This window comes from Canis aureus, chromosome 19, assembly GCF_053574225.1.
Source record: "Canis aureus isolate CA01 chromosome 19, VMU_Caureus_v.1.0, whole genome shotgun sequence".
Classification (NCBI taxonomy): domain Eukaryota; kingdom Metazoa; phylum Chordata; class Mammalia; order Carnivora; family Canidae; genus Canis; species Canis aureus.
Window position 1 is genome coordinate 54,782,030 of NC_135629.1, and position 22,287 is coordinate 54,804,316.

General features: G+C 51.7%; 2 protein-coding genes across 2 annotated transcripts in view; both read left to right on the forward strand.

Annotated features, from left to right (window-relative positions):
- Positions 1-8,497, forward strand: part of C3 (complement C3) — a 32,635-nt gene extending 24,138 nt beyond the window's left edge. The window contains exons 28-41 of the mRNA XM_077860229.1: positions 241-397; positions 1,873-2,036; positions 2,836-2,994; positions 3,144-3,203; positions 3,320-3,410; positions 3,530-3,581; positions 4,847-4,934; positions 5,040-5,129; positions 6,738-6,843; positions 7,039-7,128; positions 7,266-7,349; positions 7,896-7,979; positions 8,070-8,205; positions 8,313-8,497. Coding sequence (XP_077716355.1) covers positions 241-397; positions 1,873-2,036; positions 2,836-2,994; positions 3,144-3,203; positions 3,320-3,410; positions 3,530-3,581; positions 4,847-4,934; positions 5,040-5,129; positions 6,738-6,843; positions 7,039-7,128; positions 7,266-7,349; positions 7,896-7,979; positions 8,070-8,205; positions 8,313-8,454 — 1,503 coding nt within the window. The 3' untranslated portion in view covers positions 8,455-8,497. The remainder of the gene's footprint in view (positions 1-240; positions 398-1,872; positions 2,037-2,835; positions 2,995-3,143; positions 3,204-3,319; positions 3,411-3,529; positions 3,582-4,846; positions 4,935-5,039; positions 5,130-6,737; positions 6,844-7,038; positions 7,129-7,265; positions 7,350-7,895; positions 7,980-8,069; positions 8,206-8,312) is intronic.
- A 4,545-nt stretch (positions 8,498-13,042) lies between these two features.
- On the forward strand, positions 13,043-17,219 carry TNFSF14 (TNF superfamily member 14). The gene is made up of 4 exons (XM_077857517.1): positions 13,043-13,381; positions 15,040-15,073; positions 15,337-15,378; positions 16,001-17,219. The coding sequence occupies exons 1-4, from the start codon at positions 13,163-13,165 to the stop codon at positions 16,426-16,428; spliced, it is 723 nt and encodes a 240-aa protein (XP_077713643.1). The 5' UTR covers positions 13,043-13,162; the 3' UTR covers positions 16,429-17,219.
- The last annotated feature ends 5,068 nt before the right edge of the window (positions 17,220-22,287 follow it).

The window sequence follows — 22,287 nt, forward strand, 5'->3', positions numbered from 1 at the left end:
CTGTCCCAGACACAGCTTAGGTACTCAGCAACAAGGCGGCTCACAGTGGCTAAAACCACTGGAAAACCTGAAAACAAACAAACAAACAAAAAAAACAAACAAAAAAAAGATCTAAGACAGATCTGTGTTGCAAGGACAGAAACCATCCTGGCACCCAGGAAGCGGTGCTTGTGTGACACTTACCAGCTCTCTGTGGCAGCAATGTCCACCTTACCAGAGTACCCGTCCTCTTTCTTGCAGATCTTGCCAAGCAGCATCGAAAAGGCAGGAAATTATCTTGCAGCCCACTACCAGAACCTGAGGAGACCATATTCTGTGGCCATTGCTGGCTACGCCCTGGCCCATCTAGACAAACTGGAGGGAGATAACCTCAGAAAATTTCTGAACACAGCCAGAGGTGAGGGGCAGCCTGGTGAGGTGAGAGGCGAATGCCTGACTGGGGTTTGCAGGTGGTCGTCCTGAGCTGGCATGCGTGGCCGTAAGCCACGCCGGGATGGGCAGCCTCAAGTTGAGCTGGGGTGGGTGGTGCCAAGCCATGCTGAGTGAATGGCTCTGAGGTGTGAGAAGGCCTCACTGTAAGCTACACAAGAAGGTCCATTGCATCCATCGTTCAACAAATGCGTGCTGAGCACTTGCCAGGACACAGGAGCAAGGACCTGGGCTCTGACATCAGACTCAAATCCAGATCCCACTCTGCCCCTTTCTCCCTGTGTGACTTTGTACAAGTCACTGAACCTCTCTAGACTTCGCCTTAAGGTGACACATCATAGGGTGGTTGTGAAGATTGGACGAGTAATACAGGTAGAAGGTCCAGCACCCAGGAAGAGCTCTATCGCTGCTGTTGTCATAACATTACCATGATCTCAAGGGCAATTAGGATTAGACAAGATAGTGCCATAGGGAATTTAGCACAGTGGTAGCACATAGCGAGCACTTAATTGATGGTTCCAGTGATGCTCTGTGCCAGGTTCCCACTGACTGCTGTAACATATGTCAAAAAACATGATGTAGGATATACTGAGGTGGTTTACCACAATAGGAGTTTGTTGTTTGTGGGCAGCTCTCCTCCATATGTTGATGCTTGGCTCCTGGCCTCTGACTTTTCATGGCTCTGCCACTCTGGGTCCTTGGAATCTACTCCATTCAAGCAGAAGGGGGACAAGTCAGGAGGATTGTGCAAGGGAGGTAGAGCAGGCGTGGAAGGGGCCCCCATCGTTGCCAGTGTCCATTCCATTGTCCAGAGCTCAGTCCTGTGGCCATATCTCCCTGCAAGGATCTGCGGGAGACATAGTCCAACTGTATGCCCGGGAAGAGGAGGGGATGGTTCTTAATGACGATCTCTGCCATAAATACTTTCTCAGGCACTTGGGACATCACAGTGGATACAGCACAGCCCCTGCCATCATGGCTTCACACCCCAACTGAGGAGAGAAATGAGTTACCTGATTGCTATGGAGCATCATAGTGCTGGGACGGGAGAGCACGGAATGTTTTGAGAGACAGAAGGAATGGCAAGGGTCTGTCACCCAGTCTTGGGGTGCCAGTGAAGTCAAATCAGGGGATTAACAGGGGTAGATGGAGAAAAGGTGCTCCAAGGAGAGGGAACAGAATATCAAAAGGCTCAGAAGTAAAAACGAGCATGGAAAGTTTAGGGAATCTCCTGTAGGTGGGTGGGGCTGTGGCTGAGAATTTAAATGGAGGAGTGAAGGTTAATTAGAGAAGAGAGTGAGGCAGGAGCCAGCAGATTGTGGGCCTTGGATGTGAGCCAGGATATCTGAACACCAAGAAGTCCACTTCAGAGCTGTCTCGGAGCCATCTCCAGGCTGGACAGAGCAGTGAGCATGGGGGATGGGGTGGGGGTTCTCTCCGCAGACAGGAACCGCTGGGTGGAGCCTGGCAAGAAGCTCTACAATGTGGAAGCCACATCCTACGCCCTCTTGGCCCTGCTGCTGCTCAAAGACTTTGACAATGTACCTCCTGTCGTCCGCTGGCTCAATGAGCAGAGATACTACGGAGGTGGCTATGGCTCCACCCAGGCAAGTGACCCCATATCCCCCCGGCACCTGCATGCCCACCTCCTCTACCCTCCCACTGGCCTCCCAGAGAAGACACTGAGACCAAGAGGGGCAATCCTTCTGTCCCACCAGCAGAGTGGCTGGAGTGGATTTGAGAGATCACAACTAAAAAATAGTTGTGAACCCATCCATGGGTCCTAGACTACATTCTGAATGCCCCAAGCTGTCTTCTGAAGCTCCTGGTATCTAGACCATGTTCTCTGTTCCACCAGGCTCCTTGTTAGCTCATCTTCCTATGGGTTCTAGGCCAAGTTCTCAGCTGTTTGAGGACATCATCCAAGCCTCTCTCCCTGGTGGGTTCTAGGGCATGGTGTCAGTAACCTCAGGCTCTGGTTTGACCTCCTTTCTTTCTGGCGAGCTGTGAGTCACATTCTCAGTGTGTTCCTTTTGGATTCTAGATCATATGTTCAATGTCCCCAGACTCTAACTTCATTCTTTTTTCACAAGTGGGTTCTAAATACATTCTCACGGACTCCAGACTCTTGTCTTAGACTCTCCTCTGGATGAGTCTGGGCCACATTCTCAATGTTGCTATAGCTTCGGTCTTATGTCTGTAGTTTCTGGTGGATTCTAGACCTGTCCTCAGTGTCTCCAAGCTCTGGTCTAAGCCTCTGTCCCTTGGAGAATCTAGAACATGTCCTGAGTGTTGAACAACCCTCAATCCCATCCTCACCCTCTGTGTGTGTGTGGGGGGGGGGGGGGGCGGGTTCTAGGCTATCCTCTCTCTGATCTGAGTCTTTTCCTCTCTCCTGGGCTCTAGGCCACCTTCATGGTGTTCCAAGCCTTGGCCCAATACCAGAAGGATGTCCCCAACCACAAGGACCTGAACCTGCAAGTGTCCATCAACCTGCCCAGCCGCAGCACAGAGATCAAGCACCACATTGTCTGGGATTCTCCTAGCCTCCAACGGTCAGAAGAGGTACAGCTGCCTAGCCAAACCCTCCTTGGTGTCACCCTCCACACCAGCCAGGGTTTGCCAGAGCCAGGAGGGAGGACAGGTCATTGTTGCAGCCAGGGGAAAGTTTGGTTCCCCCAACATCCTCTCTTCTCTCTCCCGGCTCCCTGCAGACCAAGAAAAATGAGAATTTCGAAGTAATAGCAAAAGGAAAAGGACAAGGCACCTTGTCGGTAAGGAATAGGAACACACACCTGCTTGGCCCACCACTTTCTCTCAGCACCCAGAGGGACCCTCTCCTTCTCAACTCAAATGGGCTGACACTTCATCTCCCCCACTGTCTCACCAGGTGGTGACCATGTACTATGCCAAGCTCAAAAACAAAGCCACCTGCAAGAAGTTTGACCTCAGGGTTGACATACAACCAGCCCCTGAAAATGGTAAAGGGAGTGAAGACCCTACATGTTACGCTTCCCCCAACCCCATTCTAATGTCTGCCCCCCTCCTGAATCGGGACCCAGGGACCCCCATCCCATTTTTCTGTCTTCTGTGTTTCTAGTCAAGAGGCCTCAGGACGCCTTGAACAGCATGACCCTTAACATCTGTACCAGGTAAGTGATGATGGGTCACTACGGGTCATCTTGGCCATTCTTCCGTCTATAAGAAGACTTCTCAAAATAATATCTGTGGTACCAAACCCTTTCCAACAGTGCATTGTGCATCTGGTATTGCCTTAAGTACCCACCAGGAGGCGGATGCCATCCTCACTATGCATGGCAGTCCGAGACTGGCAGTGACCCTATAGGCTGAGACTGTGCCAGCAATCTCAGCAATCGATGTGGGGCACATTCCAATTGTCCCATGACCTTTAAAGTGTTTTATCGTAACTTGGCCTTGCTATCAGTGCATGAACTGAATAATGGCTGCTCAGTGACCATCACTGACAGACTTGGAAGGAAGTGACGTGATTGGTCATTGATTGTGCACCTCTTATCTGCTCAGTAATTGGTGGGCTAAATCACTAGAAACAAGACTTGTACTTTATGCAGTTGTGACTACTGTACCCTGGTGCTGGGGACCTGATATTATTGAGCTAGACCACGGTAACATTTTTCTGCCTTTCTTTCCTAGAATAACTAAGGCATGAAGAGGTCAAGTGACTCATCAAATGTCTTACAGAGCTGGGACTTGAGCCCATGTGGTTGGGCCCTAGAGCCTGAGCTATTAGTCTCCTTTTTTTTTTATTTTTAAGATTTATTTATTTATTTATTTATTTATTCATGAGAGACACAGGGAGAGATTGAGGCTGAGACATAGGTAGAGGGAGAAGCAGGCTCCATGCAGGGATCCTGATGCGGGACTCGATCCCAGGGCCCCAGGATCACACCCTGAGCTAAAGGCAGATGTCCAACTGCTGAGCCACCCAGGCATCCTTTTTTTAATGATTTTTAAAAATTTATTTATAAGCTAGTAGTCTCGGGCAGCCTGGGTGGCTCAGCGGTTTAGAACCTGCCTTCGGCCCAGGTGATGATCCTGGAGACCTGGGATCGAGTCCCACATCCGGCTCCCTGCATGGAGCCTCCTTCCCCTTCTGCCTGTGTCTCTGCCTCTCTCTCTGTTTCTCGTGAGTAAATAAATAAAATCTTTAAAAAAAAAAGAGATTAAAAAAAAAATAAGCTAGTAGTCTCCTTGACCATTACACCATCTTCCCTTTAGTCCCTTTGGGGAATGTTTCCTAAAATCTAATATCCCCTTGTGCTGCCATGTGGGAACCAAGAACCTCAGTCTCTGATCAGACTCCCTTGTCCAGGCGTTGACCCCCAGGGCTCAGGACAACTGCCTGAGCAACCAACTGCCCTCCCTCCACTCCATTCAGGTACCTGGGAGACGAGGACGCTACCATGTCGATACTGGATATATCCATGATGACTGGCTTTTCTCCTGACACTTGTGACCTCAACCAGGTATGAAAGGCTTATGGGCTTGGGGACTGAGATCAGTGGGAAGAACCCTGGGGTCTGAAAGAAGACTAAGGAAGATTTTCACAAATCCCATCCTTCCTTCCCCAGTTGAGCAGTGGTATCGAGAGATACATATCTAAGTATGAGCTGAACAAGGCCTTCTCCAACAAGAACAACGTCATCCTCTACCTGGAAAAGGTAAGGCTTCCAGTGGGGACCTAGCCTCTACCTGGCTGGCCTTCCTCTGGGTCAGGCCAGGCCCAGGCTAGGGGGGATGGGGTCCATATTTTTGAGTGGTGGAGGAAGGGCTATATAAAACAAGATGGTCAACCCAAGTCATCCTGTCTTTTGTAAGCATCCTACCTTATGCCCACTCATGTTCCAACCTCAGAGTTTACTTGCTTCCTCCAACTTCTTCCCATTAGTCTTTTTTAATATTTTATTTATTTATTCATGAGAGACACACACACAGAGAGGCAGAGACACAGGCAGAGGGAGAAGCAGCCTCCTTGTGGGGAGCCCAATGTGGGACTCAATCCCAGGACCCCAGGATCACACCCTGAGCCAAAGGCAGATGCTCAACCGCTGAGCCATCCAGGCATCCCTTCTCATCAGAGTCTAAACAACCAATGAAAAGAGCCATATTGGTTTAAAAAAATAAAGTGCTCAGTGGTGAACAAGAATTTCCCTTGCTCCCCCATCCCCTGGCATCTCTCTCTTATTAATTCTCCATCTGACCTCTCACTCTTCATCTCTAACATGACTTGAGCTTCCTCCTCACCCCTACTTCTATCTTCCATCTTTCTTATCCTCATACTCTCCCTGCTGAAGTCCCAATACCTTTGATTGCCCCTCACCCCATATTAGTCAGTATGAGTAACACTAGCTACTATAATAAAACTCCCAAGAATATGGGGGTTCCAACCCAAGAAATTTGTGTTTCTCATTCACGCCAAGTCCAGTTGGTGTGGGAGGTTAAGGAAAGGGTCTTCTGTTCCACACAGTCATTCAGGGATCCACATGCCTTCTGTCTTGGGGCTCCACAATCCCTAGGACTCTAGAGTTATCTACTGGACCCATTCTTTCTAGAAGAAAGGAGGATTCTGCATGAGACAGACATTGACATTTTCTTGCATCTTAATTTTTGTGCATTTCAATTTTTATTTAATTCTAACCCTATGGGGAAGTTGCAGAGTGGGAGAACATGGTTCCACGGTTCTACCCAAATTCACTGTTAGCCTTTTCCTCCAAATACACCTGTCTATCACATACACGTGTGTATATCTATTTCTCTCTCTCTCTCTCTCTCTCTATTTTTTTTCAGCTTTAATGAGATATAACTAACAAATAACACTGTTAGGTTTAAGGTGTGTAAAATAATGATTTGATGTCTCCATATATTGGGAAACGATCCCAACAATAAAGTTACTTAACACATCCATTACCTCACATAGTTTTAGTGTGTGTGTGTGTGTGTGTGTGGTGAGAACTTTTAAGATCTACCCTCTCAGCAACTTTAAAATCTACAATTCAGTATCATTAGCTGCGGGATGATGTTTTTATGGGCATAGATAGCAGTCCGTTGGCCAGAACTCAATCACATGGCCACACACTAAACTAAGGAAGGAAGCTGACGAGTGTAATCTAGCTCTGAGCCTTGGAGTAACAGAACATGGGTTTGTCCTGCCCTCCACCCTCCCCACCCACTTCCCACCTTGATCCTTCAGTTTCTCCAACCCCCAGTACCTCATGCTGGTATGCCCTCCACGTCTTCATCCCACTAACCAGCCTCTTCATTCTCCATAGATCTCACATAACCAGGAGGACTGTATATCCTTCAGAGTGCACCAGTACTTTAAGGTGGGGCTTATCCAGCCTGGATCAGTCAAAGTGTACTCCTATTACAACCTAGGTGAGCAACCTTGACCTAGGGCCTGGGGTCTGAGGGTTCCAGGGATCTGAGAAGTGGGAGTCTGAGGCTCCCGGGGTTGAGGACCTGGCATCTCCAGGTCTGAGGGACTGGAGTTGGGAATCCAAGCCCTACCCCCTGGGTTCTCTGGACTGGAGGTCCTCGCCCTCTAACCCTTTCCCACCACTCTGCCCACAGATGAGAGTTGCACCCAGTTCTACCACCCAGAGAAAGAAGATGGGCAACTAAGCAAGCTCTGTCACAAGGACATGTGCCGCTGTGCTGAGGGTGGGTGCCAAGGAGCGGGGAAGGGTTGGCCACACCCACCAGATCCCTCCACACACCCAGAGGGACGGACCCAGGAGCGGGGGGGCCCTGGAGGAGATGTGAGATGTAACCATGTCCCCCACCCATCCGCCCCACAGAGAACTGCTTCATGCAGCAGGTGTACGACAAGGTCACCAAGGATGAACGGCTGGACAAGGCCTGTGAGCCAGGCGTAGACTACGGTCAGTGGGTGCATACATGTGGGAGCGTGTGGGAGCAACAGTGTGTGGGGACGTGGTTGTACATGTGAGACTGTGTTATGGTTGTGATTGTGCGAGTGACCATGGCTGCATGTGGTTGTACTTCAGGCTATAGTTGCAGGCGACGTGTGTGTGTGTGAGGGGCCATGATTACATGGGAACCATGGTTGTGAGCGGGCTGGGTGTATGCAAGTGTATGAGTGGATGTGGTTGTGTGCCTGGTTGTGTGTGCGACTGTGAGGTTGTAGTTGTGCCAAATCACGGAGATATGAGACAGTGGTTGCAGGTGACAGTGGACAGGAGTAGGCATGGTCATGCATGTGGGTGGCTGTAATCATGCACATGGTCGTGTGTGTGACTGTGTGAGACCGTGGTTGTAAGATCACGTGTGACATGTGTGTTACTGGGGGGCAGGGACTGTAGCACGACTGGCGGCCATCCTGCATGTATCTGCATGGGGGGTGCCGTGTGCCCAGGTGCGCTTGCAGGTGATCCTGACCCCCACCGCCCCCTCCCCTCCCCCCACAGTGTACAAGACCAGGCTTCTCAGGAAGGAGCCAGCAGAAGACTTTGACGAGTACGTAATGGCTGTGGAGCAGATCATCAAATCAGGTCAGCCCTGCACTCTGGCTTCTGTCTTCCCACCCCCTTCCCCCCAGTTCCCTCCCTCCCTCCAGTTCAGCTTCTCTCCCTCCCCTCCAGGCTCCGATGAGGTGGCCAGAGGACAGGAGCGCAGGTTCATCAGCCACATCAGGTGCAGAGAAGCCCTGAAGCTGCAGGATGGGAAACGCTACCTCGTGTGGGGCGTCTCCACCGACCTGTGGGGAGAGAAACCCAAGTGAGTGCCAGCCCTGTGCATGCCCAGGGCCGCCCCTGCCCACCCTTCCCCTGCCCTGCCCCTGACCGGTCTGCCTCCTCTCCGCACATCCCCCCACCCCCCTGCAGGATCAACTACATCATCGGGAAGGACACATGGGTGGAGATGTGGCCTGAGGCCGATGAATGCCAGGATGAGGAAAATGAGAAACGGTGCCAAGACCTGGCCAGCTTCACTGATGACATGATCACCTTTGGCTGTCCCAACTGACCCCTCCCCATGGTCCCCACAATAAAGCTTCAGTTGTATGTCATGTGTCTCCCGGTGTGGGAAGGTCTCTGAGAGGGAAAGAGGCCACTGTGATCCATCCTGAAGCCTCGCCTGACCCCCACTTCCGTCCCTCTGTGGCCCTCCTGCAGGCCTGCTTCCTCCCCACTCTCCCGGGAGCACCCTCCACCTCGCTGGCACGCGGCCCCACCCAAGTGTACTTCCACTTTCCCCTGCATCTACCCTGCTCCTCAGCCCCAACCTTCTGGAAATTCTCACCAGCTGCCCCTTCACACCTGCCTGCTTACCTGCCTCCTCATCGAACCCTCACGTGCGTTTTCACCAACATTATCATCTGAATCTTTACCTGCTGTCTCACCTACGCCCTGGCTTGTATCCACCTGCATTTTTGGCATTGTCACTCGGCCCATGCCGACATCTCCAACCGCAAGCTGGCCGTATCTTACCAACTCGCCTACCTATGTGCTGCATCCTCACCTGCATCTTCACCTGTTCTCACCTTCATCCCATTTGCCCCTCACCTGCAGCTCCTCCGGGGCAATTCCATTTGTTACCTCGCCTGCATTCCTCTTGGGCCGGCTGTGCCCAGGAGGGGGCGGTAGGGGGCAGGCCCAGCGGTGTTTCCGGTGAGCTCTGAGCGAGTGAGCAAGCCAGTGAGCTAGTGAAAGGGAAGATCTGAGTCAGCGGTCTAGGTGGGGAGTTGGCATTGTGGTCACAGCATCATCAGAGCTGCCTGGGGGGCAGGAGCCAGAGGGAAGTGAGCTGACAGTCGAGGGGAACTGGGGCCCTAGGTGCCTCTTCTGATTAATTCAAGGGCTTGAGGGTGGGATCCATTCCCCCACTCTAGATGTGCTCATCACCTGAAAATCCCTGAGCCTTGCAGTCACCCCTTCTCAGCCCCTTCCGCTAAGACTCCCCCCGCCAGGTCCTGTAAAGGCTGCCTCCTGATTCCAGAAATAGGGGGAAATAGATTCACAACCAGTCCCTGTTTAGTGGGGGCAGCAGTCAAGGGGAGACTCCAAGGAGAGCCTGCTTCTCCCTCTGCTTATGTCTCTGCCTCTTTCTGTGTGTCTCTCGTGAATAAATAAAGTCTTTAAAGTTTTTTTTAATTTTAAAAATTAAAAATAGCTACAAAGCAACATTTACACTGGTTTTTTACTAAACCACAGCCTAGCTAGGTTGACATAGAAAATGACTATTATATTTTCTAAAAAAAAAAAAAAAAAAGACTATTATTTGATCTAAATGACTATACCGGTGGCCCCATGGTAGGCAGGCTCTCTCACATTGCCCTGTTCTCCTTTCCTCTTTGGACAACCTCACTGTCTGAAGTCAACTCCATGCTGTCCTTGGAATATAAGTTTCAAAGATCCTATCTGAGCTGTTCACAGTCTGGAACCACAGGTGCTCCAACAGAACAACATGCCACGTGTTAAAGAAAGGAAGAAAAGGAATCCCAGGGCAGAAGAACGGGAAAATAAGCAAGAAAAAGAAAGAGGAAGGCAGACATCAAGGTGGAAAGGCATCCTGGTAGAGGTTGGCTGGGACCCTTGTGAGTGATGAGGATTTTTGAGCCTCCCCCACACCTTTTTTTAAGAAGATTATTTATTCATGAGAGAGGCAGAGACAGAGGCAGAGGGAGAAGCAGGCTCCCTGCGGGAAGATGAATGCGGGACTCGATCCCAGGACCCCGGGATCACGACCTGAGGCCAAGGCAGATGCTCAACCATTGAACCAGGCTTCCCTATGTAGGTATTTTTTAGATGTGATCCCCACCTACAGTCGATTGACTTTCAGGCTACACTCAATAATGCGGATGGGCCTCATCCAATCAGTTGAAGGGCCAAAGGGAAAGATTCGTTTTCCTGAGGAAGAAGGAATTCAAGATAGCAGCATAGAAATTCTGCCTTGGTTTCTTGCCTTTCTACTCAAGACTGTAACATCAACTCTTAACCGAATCTCCAGCCTACTGGCTTGTCCGATGGATTTGGGGCTTGCCACACCCCACAGTCACATGGGTCAACTCCTGGGGTGCTTGCTTGGCTGACTCAGTCGGGAGAGCATGAGACTGTTGATCTCAGGGTCACGAGTTCAAGCCCTACATTGGGTGTGGGGCATACTTATAAACAAAAAACAAAATATGAGCCAAGTCCTTAAAATAAGTTGTGTGTGTAGATAGATGATGATACATAAATAGATGATAGATAGATGCACCTGGGTGGCTCAGTTGGTTAGGGGTCTGACTCTTGGTTTTGGCTCAGGTCATGATCTCAAGGTCATGAGATCGAGTCCTGCGTCGGGCTCTGTGTTCAGCGCAGAGGCTGCTTGGGATTCTCTCTACAGCAGCGCAAGGCATGGAAGGTGATGAGATGTGGACTGTCGGTCAGGGAGGTGGACACGGAGCAGAGTAGGGACCGCTGGTGGGCATCTGCAGCTCACCCAAATACTTTCCCCGGAAAGTTGCTCTCCTGTGCAGTCAGGGGGGATGACTGGATGCGGCCCATGGGGCATAATATGCTAACGCCCTATATGCTCAATGGGAAGCCATTACAGGATTGTAAGCAGGGGAGAGGTGAAGGCTGATGTACATGTTTAAAACGCCGATGGCAACAGTTCCAATCCCAGCTATATGCCCAAAAGACTGGGAACCCGGTGCCCAGACAAATACATGTGCACACATGCATGCTCACAGTAGCCCAAGGGTGGAAACAATTTAAACATCCATCCAAGGGTAGAAACACTGGAACATCCGTCAGCCCTAAAACGGAAGGAAGTTCAAGCACCCACTACAATGTGGATGAAACCCAAAAACGTTATATTCAGTGAAAGAAGCCAGACACAGAAGGCCACAGATGGCATGTGTCCACTTTTATGAAATATCTAGAATATCTAGAATGGGTGACTCCCCAGAGCAGGAAAGCTGACTTGCCGTTGCCAGGGGCTGGGAAGGGGCTTGTCTTTCAAGGCACCAGAAATGCCTGGGAACTAGATAGAGTTGTCTGAGATTGTAAATATCCTAAATGCCACCGAGTTGCTCACCTTAAAAAAGGTTAGTTTTATGTTATGTGAATTTTGCCTCCATAAAATAAAATAAAATGAAATAAGCAATCTCACACTAGGTAGAGGGCAGAGAATGAATTACGAGGTGGCTAGAGGGAAAGAGAAGATAAGAGTGTAAGAGCCCAAGCCAGAAGAGGTGGGTTGCCCTGGGGTCTCGGCGCAGTCTGGCCACTGTAACAACCCTACACTGGGGGCCTTAAACAACAGACATTTATTTCTCACAGTTCTGGAGGCTGGAAGTCTGAGAGGAGGGTGCCAGCTCGGTCGGGCTCTGGTGAGGGCTCTCTTCCTGGCCTGCAGACAGCAGCCCTCTGGCTGGATCTTCACCAGGCAGAGAGAGAGTGCCCAGTAGGGGCACTCATCCCATTCTGGAGGACTTCACCCTTGTGACCTCATCCCCTCTCCCAAGGCTCCACCTCCAAATACCAGCACTTTGATAACCAGGACCTCACCATAAGAATGGAGGGAGGGACAGAAGCGGTCCACAGCCCTGGGGAAGGTGGTAGCAGTGGGTATGTTCACAGGTGGCTGGATTGAGACGGGCCTTGGAGACTGAATCACCAGGGCTCGCTGAAAGGTGGGATTTCAGCAAAAAGAGAGAGCTACTCAGGCCAATTCCGGGTGCCCTCAGGACGCCTTCCAAGCCTGGGTCTTAGCCTGGTGACCAGTGGTTCCAGCACTGACTCTGAGTTCCCATTAAAACTTGCATGCATGCATGCACACATGCACACACACACATGTGCATGCTTATGCACACACACAGGCACACATATGCCTGCACTGGGACACACTTGTGTGCATTTCACCCACATGTGTGCATAAGTATGCATACAAGCATGCTCACACCTACACACATACACATGCACACACCTACATACACCTGCATGAGTGCCTATGTACGCATACAGGCACGCTTGCACCTGCACACATATACACAGCATACACATGCCCATATGCACACACCTGCATACATCCCGGGTGGATGCACACACCTGCATACACCCACACGTGTGCATATGTATGCATACAGGCATGCTCACACATGCACACATGCATTGAACACAATATACACACGTGCACACACACACACACACACAAAAACCACTCTCGTATTTCCCACTGCTCTTACCACCATCTAACTAACATGCTGTATAGTATTTTCTTATTTACCAGGCTCATTGTTAAGGGGAGTAGGCGCTCCATAAGACCAGGGACTTTTGTCTCTCTTGTCCACGGCCGTGCCCTCAAGCCTAGAACAGTGCCTGGCACGCGGGAAATGCTCTATAAATATTTCGTAACAAAGAAGCGGCCTCAGGGAAAAGCTGGGGCCTCCCCTCTCCATCCCTACCTGAGTCACATCTTCAGATGCCCCTGGAAAGTGTGAGAGGCTGCATGAGTGAAAGTAAGATGGGGCCAGCCTGGGGGTGGGGGGACAGGAAGAAGAGGAGGGCCAGTGGGGAAAGGGGAGGGGCTGAACCCCGCTCTAAAGGCAGCCCCGGGACCCACGGGCGCCTGTCTGCAGCGTGGGAAGCCCAGGAGCATTGGGCAATTGTGGTTTCCTCCTTGCCCTCAGGGACCCAGCCGCGCTAGCCCAGCTCCCGGGGCGTCTCGGGACCTCATCTGCTCAGGCATGGAGGAGCCCGTCGTGCGACCCTCCGTGTTCGTGGTGGACGGACAGACAGACATCCCATTCACAAGGCTGGGGCGCAGGCGCCGGAGCCGGCCCTGCAGCGTGGCCCAGCTGGGCCTGGGCCTGCTGCTGCTGCTGCTGGTGGCCGGGCTGGCCGTCCAGGGCTGGTTCCTACTCCGGCTACACTGGCGCCTCGGGGAGATGGTCACACCCCTGCTGGTGAGTGGGGCTCGGGGCTCGGGGCGGGGGGGGGCTTCTGTGTCACTGGGTGCACGTGTGTGTGCAAGACAGGAGACAGACCAAGAGCAGCCCAGGGCGAGTCAGCTCACCCCTCCGAAACTCAATTTCCTCGTCTGTTAAATGGCTGTGGAAATAAGAGTGCCCACCCGACAGGGATGACATGGTGTCGCGGGTGTGGCGCCCGGCGGCGGGGGCCCGAGGCAGGTGTTCAATCAATCAAAACCGGCTTTTTTTTTTAATGGAGATTTAAATACTCTGTCATCTAAGGCGTGCAACGTATTTGTACCGCAACACGATCGCCAACACCTCTGCGCTGTCACGTAATTACCATTTCTCCTCGTGGTGGCCACAAAGAAAAATCTGGTCTCTCAGCAGGTTTTATGCTCATAACATAGTCTTGTTGCCGGCAACCCCCGGAACGGGCATTTGGACATTGCTAGGTATTGTCAGCCGTGCCCTGACCCCCACTGTGGGGACCGCCACTAATCCTCTTGGTCCGAGTCTGTGAGAACCTCTCCCTGCAGCAGTGTGCCGTTGGCGGTGGCTGTCTCTGTCTGTTTGCCATGCGGCCTTGGCCTTCCGTGTCCTGTGTCTCCCCAGGTCATTTCACCTTGTGGCTGCACCCGATGGCCATATGTGCATGTCCCGCACGGGAACCCGTGCTGCTATCCCGCGCCTGTGTGCCCAAGTGTCCACGGACTGGCCTGTCCGTGGCCCATGTGTTGGCCTTGCACACAGACCCACAGGGATCCATAAACCATGTGCCCGTGTATCCGAGTCCACGTGTGCCTTGTCGTGTGTCACACGAGTGTCCAAGTCTGTGCTCTATGCCACATGTCCATCCATATCCGCTTGTTGGCATTAATGTCCACGTGTCCTGCCACCTGAATGTCCGTGTATCTGTAATATTATTTCTTTAAAAAAAAAAAAAGATTTTATTTAGGAACGCCTGGGTGGCGCAGCAGTTTAGTGCCTGCCTGCCTTCCGCCCAGGGCGTGATCCTGGGGTCCCAGGATCGAGTCCCACATCGGGTTCCCTGCATGGAGCCTGCTTCTCCCTCCGCCTGTGTCTCTGTCTCTCTCTCTCTCTCAATGTGTCTCTCATGAATAAATAAAAAATCCTTTATTTTGTGTCTCTCATGAATAAATAAAAATCTTTTATTTATTTTTTAAAAAGATTTTATTTATTTATTTATCCATGAGAGAGAGAGAGAGGCAGAGACACAGGCGGCGAGAGAAGCAGGCTCCATGCAGGGAACCCGATGTGGGACTCGATCCTGGGACCCCAGGATCACGCCCTGGGCGGAAGGCAGGCAGGCGCTGAACTGCTGAGCCACCCGGTTGTCCCTGACTCTTTAATTAACCCTTACCTAGTACCTCCTATGTGCAGGGCACCGGAATGGCTTTACCCTACCCCTACCCCAGCCCCGGTGAATTCACTGGACCCTAAATAGCACCATTCATTCACATGTCTATTTCGAGAGGGCAAAGCTGAAGCTGCTTGGTGGGGCGGGGGTGTGCACGTGGCCCTGGGTGGCGTCTGTACCTGTAGTCTGTGTGCAGCTCACAGCCACGAGCCTGAGGACGCCAGTGCGTGGGCCACGCAGGTCCTCACCACCGGCTCCTCTGCATTTTCAGGATGGAGATGCAGCCTGGAAACAGCTGACTCAAGGTGAGTCAGGGTCCTGGGCCCCCGGGAGGGAGGGTGGGATGGTTCCCACGCTGCCCCCGCCCCCTCAGCCCATTGCCCAATGTGATTTGCACAACTGATCTGAGCCCTGCAGGTGCCCCTCCCCCAGGCCCGAGAAGCAGAAGTCTGGGCCACTCCGGAAAGGGTGGGGTTGACGCCAGGAGGTAGACCTGATGACCCCTCCGGAGGCTGGCCCTCGCCCCCCACTGCTTCCATCGCTAACCTCTCACCCTTTCCCTCTCCAGAGCGGAGGTCCCACCAGGCCAGCCCAGCTGCACACCTCACAGGTGAGGGGGACCCCGGGGCCTGGCACGGGGGAAGGAGGGGAGGGGCAGGGTGTCCTTGGGGAGACCAGATGGCAACATGAGGATCCACGCATCCATCACAATTTATTCACAGCCTCGCCCAGAACACAGACACTGCCTGCACCCGGGCAGTGTCTCATTTCATTTATTGAATACACCCTTACGTGGTGCTCACCGTGTCACACGTACTGTGACACACTCTGGGCATGTTCATTCCTTACACCCGAAGGAGGCACGATTCATATCTCCATTTTACAGAGAGAGAGAGAGACACTGACGAAAATGGAGATTATTAGGCTTCTGGACCAGGGTGGTTCTGTCTCTGGTCCTTGGTTTTGCCACTCACCGTTTTTGATGCTTTTGGCCGGTTGCTTAATTGCTCCATGCCTCAGTTTTCCCACCTGCGGGAGGGGAGGGGGCATGAGCTAAGATGTATAAGAAGCAAGTGACTTTGCCCCTGGGTGCCTCAGTTTCTCTACCTGCAAAGTGAGGATAAAGTGAACTAACGTGTATAAGGTTCTCAGAAGGACTAACACGGGAGGGTCGCCATCACCCTGTCTCACCCAGGGAGGGACACGTGCTGACCCTCTGTCTCCATCCCCAGGGGCCAACTCCAGCCTGACGGGCAGTGGGGGCCCGCTGCTCTGGGAGACAAAGCTGGGCTTGGCCTTCTTGCGAGGCCTCAACTACCGCGAGGGCTCCCTGGTGATCGCCCGGGCCGGCTACTACTACATCTACTCCAAGGTGCAGCTGGGAGGCGTGGGCTGCCCGCAGGGGCTGAGCAGCGGCCTGCCCATCACTCACGGCCTCTACAAGCGCACACCCCGCTACCCCAAGGAGCTGGAGCTACTGGTCAGCCGGCGGTCGCCCTGTGGGAGAGCCACCAGCCCCCGCGTGTGGTGGGACAGCAGCTTCCTGGGGGGAGTGGTGCACCTGGACGCGGGCGAGGAGGTGCTGGTCCGTGTGCCCGACGAGCGCCTGGTCCGACTCCGCGATGGCACCCACTCCTACTTTGGGGCTTTCATGGTGTGAAGAAAGGGCTGCCAACGGACTGAATGGGGGTCCGACAGGCAGTGACTCAGAGGGTGCCCTGGGGACCCAAAACTCAGGAAGCAAAGAGCCCGGCGGGCACCTCCAGGGGCCGAGGACCTAGCCACCCCTGAAGGCTGCAGACCCAGCTGGCACCTCTGGGGCACCAAAGAAATCTACAGACCCTGCCATGGACAATACTGAGGACAAAGACCCAGAGACTTGGGAGTCAGGAGGCCCCCAACAGGGGGAGAAAGCTCATATGCCTGATATTCAGGAAGAAGGGGTGAGGGGTGGGTATTTATGTTTTTGATTCAGAGAAGAATGGGACTTGTAGGTCCAGGGGCTTGGCTGAGGACAGGAAGCCTCACTGTCCCCCACTCTCATGAGTGTGGGCGGTTGTAGGGAGAGTCATCGTTAGGACTCACCCATGTGGACAGCCCAGCCCAGGCCCACCCATGGCCACAGTCACGCACTCAAGATCCACACGCAGTTGTGTGGCCACACCCCCTGCGGGTCCTGTAGGGGTTCCTCGCAGAGACTTGGCGCACGGATGTGCCCGTAACTGTTTGGCGACCAGCTCTCCCAGGAGGGAAGAGGCTTTGTAGCGTCTGCCAGTTCCCTGGTGTCGTTACTCCCAACACAACTGGTTTCTGGCTACCAACGTATCACCGACTGGCTGGTTGGATCCCAACACCGCCGAGCACTCACACCCCACTAGGACATCACGGCTGTGTTTCAGCACCCAGGTCAGGGCCTGGCACATGGCAGGTGCTTGGAAAATGTTTACAGAGAGAAAGAAAGGAGGGAGGGAGGGAGGGAAGGAGGAAGGAAAGAAGGAAGGAAGGAAGGAAGGAAGGAAGGAAGGAAGGAAGGAAGGAAGGAAGGAAGGGAAGGAGGGGAAAGGGGAAAGAGGGAAAGAGAGAGAGAGAGAGAGAATGCAGACACACCTGTAGCATCACAGAATCACACAGCTCCATGATCGCTTTCACATCTGCATTGAGGCACACAAGGCATCAGATTCCTGCACAACTACACACAAGTCATAGCATCACACTCAGTCACAGTGTGTGACAACCACGTATGACACAGTCACGCACAAGTCATCATCATAACCACAGTCACACCACGGGGGCCATACAGCCACACCAAGTGTGACACATGGGATAGGTGCTCGTCACATTGGACTGCATCACAGTCACACCCATCACACACACACACGCAGTCTAAGGTTCCTCCTAGCCAAGACGAATACATCCTGGGATGAGGACCAGACTTTGTCTGAAGCCCTGGGCTCCCTGACCACAGGTCTTGGAAATAAATGGTAAATGTTGCCACCTGGGTCCATCTATTCTCAGGGGAAGGGTGGCTCATAGAGGCAGAGGGATAGATGGAATCACCCACGGAGGTCACTTTACAGATAAGAAAACTGAACCCAGCTGGCCCAGCTCCCTGCAGGAAGCTCGGGGCAGTGTGGGGGGTGGGGGTACCAGAGATCTCATGCCTGGGTCGGCTCCTCCCCTCCCCCTCGAGTCTTCCAGCGCTGGAGAAGTAGAGGCTACACCCTGCCAGGCACTCTTACTGCAGACGTCTGTCCGTCTGTCCGGAACAGAGTGGTAGTCTAACCAGCCAGCTGGAAGCTTGGAGCAAGTAGGAGCTCGGGGAAAGTGTGGGGTGGGGGGGGACAGATAAGGATACACACACAAATCAGACGGTCTGTATAAATGAGCAGATACCCTGGTGTGGCCAGAGGGAGATGTTGGTGCCTAGGACCTGAAAATGAGGGCTCAGCCCCCAGGAGTGGATGGATCATTGTCGCTACTGTGGCTACTGTCGTCCTGCGGCCCGCCACAGCAGAGAAGGAAGCAGGCTTTGCAAACCAGATGGTCCTGGGTTCCAATTCCACTCTGCCACTTGCTGCTGCGTGACCCTGAGCAAGTCTCATCCCTTTTTGGTTTCCTCATCTGTAAAATGGGAGGTGACACCAGTCCTCACCCCTAGGTCTGTTGTAAAGACTCCATCAGATCAGTCACGGAAACAGCCATTGGCTATGGTGCCTGGTACGTGGTAAGAGCTCCCTAAGTGCGCGAGTGACATAAGTGATTTAGAAATATCAAGAACAGCCTTTGTCAGGCACTTTCCCTATGCCAGGCATCTTGCGTGAGTCACACCTTTACATACGTACCTGGGCAGGGGCTATTGTTGCCCTCACGTTCCAGATGTAGAGGAGGGATGTTGGACTCCACTTCCACCGAGAGCACACAGCTTTGCGCCTCTCTGCCCTTGAGGACTGGTGGGAGGTGGGGCAGCCCCAGATGCCCGGCCTCAGCCCCTGCTGGAGTTTCCTTTACTCTTGTCACCATTTTTCTATTTCCGTGGCTTTGATGAGACCAAGGTGTGGGGACGGCGTAGTTACAAAGCCACCAGCAGCCACCAACTTCCGCCTGGGGATGGAACCTCTCACTAAGTTTAGCCTCCAAAGATCATTCCTGGGAGGGGCCTCCCAGCCCTGAGGTGGAGGAGCAAGCGGAAGAAGAGAGGGTGGGTAAGAGGATGGGTAGGGTAGGGTAGGAGGGAGATGGAAAGAGAAGGAGGGGAGAGGAAGATGGAGGGGAGAAGGAGGGAGGAGGCACAGAGAGCCCTGCAGGTGTAGAGGCTGGTGCAGTAGGACACCTAGACCCCAGCTTGATATCAGATAGGGCATGGGGCAGGATGCCCCCAGCCCAGGCCACTGACCTACTTTACAACTTCTGAGAAGTTTATCTGCTTGATTTCCGCTTTCACATCCCGCGTTCAGGCATCTGTTCAGAGATCACCTTCCCCCACAATTGGCTCTTCCTCGAGACCAGAGGTCTACATCCTGGCCCTTCCCCGGCCCCTGGAAAGCTCTCCCTTCATCTCTTGCCAAGACCCAGAGGTGGTAGAAGTAAAAGTAAAGATGATAAATCATTTATTAATTTTGTATTATAATGCTATGTCCTTCCTGCTAAATATCACTTGGGTTCAAGTACTGGGATGCATTGTCTCAGAGAGACAGAATAGGTTTTTCAGGGAAGCCAGGCCACCAGGGTTCGAATCCTTGCTCTCCTACTTCCCAGCTGGGGGCTCTTGGGATCCATCCTTGGCCTTTCTGGGCCTCAGTTTCCTCATCTGTAAAAGAATATGAATAGTGGCCTCTACCCTACCTTGGTTATTGTGAGATGAAATGACTTGAGTGTCTAAGCAGTTTTCCAGAGTTTGGCCCACAGTGAGTTCTTTAATCCTTAGTAGATATTCCTTTTGTAAGCATAGTTGTAATCATATGCACATTTAAAGCTCAGATTCTTTTCAGTGATTACATCGAAGGTGACCTTACATCTACAGCCCACATCTAGTCACTAGGTTGTTTTTTTGCTGTTGTTTGTTTTTAAGTAGCCTCTCTGCCCAATGTAGGGCTTGAACTCATGACCCTGAGATCAAGAGTTGGATGCTCTATGGACTGAGCCACCCAGATGCCCCAAATTGTGTGGGGGTTTTTTTCTTTTATTTAATTTAAACTCAATTAATTAACATATACTGTATTATTAGTTTCAGAGACCGAGGTCAGTGACAAGAGTGTTTTCAATATGGAAATTGACAGCCAATATTTAAACATTACAAAATGTTGTGTGTGGAGAAATCCGAATTTATGGATTTTCTTGGAAATTTGGAAGCTGTGAACAACAACTGAGGCTGGGCAGTGGCTGTCCCTTTTGGATAAGGCATGGGCTCACCAGCTCACCGTGGTCTCCACCACTCCTCATTGTCTCCCACACGGAGGCTAAATGTCAATTGCCTTTCAGCATCATGCTTTTGTAGTTGTTTCTCTTAAAGTAATAAGGATCATTAATTATAGGTCATACTTCTCTTTTTTTTAAGATTTTATTTATTTATTCACGAGAATACACAGAGAGGAGAGAGAGAGGGGCAGAGACACAGGCAGAGGGAGAAGCAGGCTCCATGCAGGGAGCCCGACGTGGGACTCGATCTCGGGTCTCCAGGATCATGCTAAACCGCTGAGCCACCCAGGCTGCCCATAGGTCATACTTCTAATGTACTCACCGCATGCCAGACACTGCGCTAAGTTCATTAACTCACAATAACTCACTTAATTGTCATAATGATCGTTGGGTAGGAAGTGGTGTAACACTCATCTTATGAGTGGAGAAATCTAGGCACAGAGAGGTGAAGTCAGTTCTCTGTCAGGTGAGAAAATAAATGAAAGCCTGAGATGACCACGAGTTTCAGGAAGAATGGGTATTCATGGTTGTACTCATTTCTTGCTGCTGCTCAAAATACTAGCAATTTATCATAGCTCTAGAAATCAGAAGTCAGAAATGAGCCTTCTGGGCCTAAAATCAATGTGTCAGCAGGGCTTCATTCCTTCCGCAGGAAAGGTTTGCCCAGAATCTTTTTTTATCAGAGTTGCATCTGTCAGAGCCCAAAACCCTGACACACGTGTAGCATATAGAAATCACAATGCGCAAGGAGTGCAAATAATTTAAGTTCTTGTTTGTTCTCAATGCAACTTACTTTGTGCAAAGATCCCTGTGGGCCAGGATGCTGAGAACTATCTGTCCCTGCCAACATGCCCCTTTCCCAAGACTGCCACAATTCCAGCGAGCTTAGGCAGGGCCCCGACATTAAGGGTAAGGGAGGGAGCCATCTGATTCTCAAGCCATGGGTCCACCTGCCCACCGTCAGTCTGCTGCTCACCTGTCGGCCTTCCATTTTCATACTTGTGACCTATCAAGATTGCTGCATTCTCTGCTACTCCTGAGCTTTGCTCACAGGGCTGATTTTCAGCCAGCTTGAGGCACCGGAAGCTCTTTGAGGCTGTCTGTGGCTTCAACTGCCCAGAGACACCATCAAGTCATTTCCTTTTCGGGGACCTGCAAACTCTCTGGGCTCTGTAATGAAGAGCAGGACTCAAGCCTCTTCTGGTTTTGAGGGCCCCTAGAATAGCTCTGGGGAACTTTCCCTAACCCAGGCCTCTCTCTTTTTTTTTTTTTTTTTTTTGGTTCCATAAAGAAGGGCATAGGAACTTCCCACCCTGTTACAGGTACTGAACTGTGTTCCCCCAAATTCATACCCAGTACTTCAGAATCTCATTGCATTTGGAAATAGGACCTTTAAAGAGAAGACTAAGGTAAAAAAAAAAAAAAATAAGGGCTACTGTATTGTTTTTGTTTCTGTTTTTTTTTTTTTTTTTTTTAAGTAAATTCTATGCCCAACATGGAGCTCATGGAGCTTGAACTCATGACCCTGAGATCAAGAGTTGCAGCCCTACGGGTGAGCCAACCAGGAACCCCCCCCCATAAAATAAGGTTATCAAAGTAGACACTAATCCAATACGACCTATGTCTTATAAGAAGAGGAGATTAGCACACAGACACACACAGAGGGATGACCACGGGAGGACACAGGGAGAAGTCATCCATCTACAACCCAAGGAGAGAAGCTTCAAAAGGAACCGGTCCCACTGACACCTTGATCTCAGACTTTCAGCCTCCAGAACTGTGAGAAAATGCATTTCTGATGTTTAAGCTACTTGGTCTGTTGCGGCAGCCCTAGCATACCTAGACACCACCTCTCCTACTCCCACCAGTCCTGAGGAAGTCAGGTGGCCTCCAGAAGCTGGAAAAGACAAAGGAACGGATTCGCCCCTAGACCCTCCAGAAGGAATGCAGCCCTGCTGACATTTTGACGTTAGCCCTGAACTGTACACTCAGAGATTCATGTTGTTTTAAGCCTCTAAGTCTGCAGCAATGTGTCCCAGTAACGACAGCAAGCTGACGCAGAGGGAGCTGGGAGGTACTTCGGGGCATCCGGGATGGTCCACCC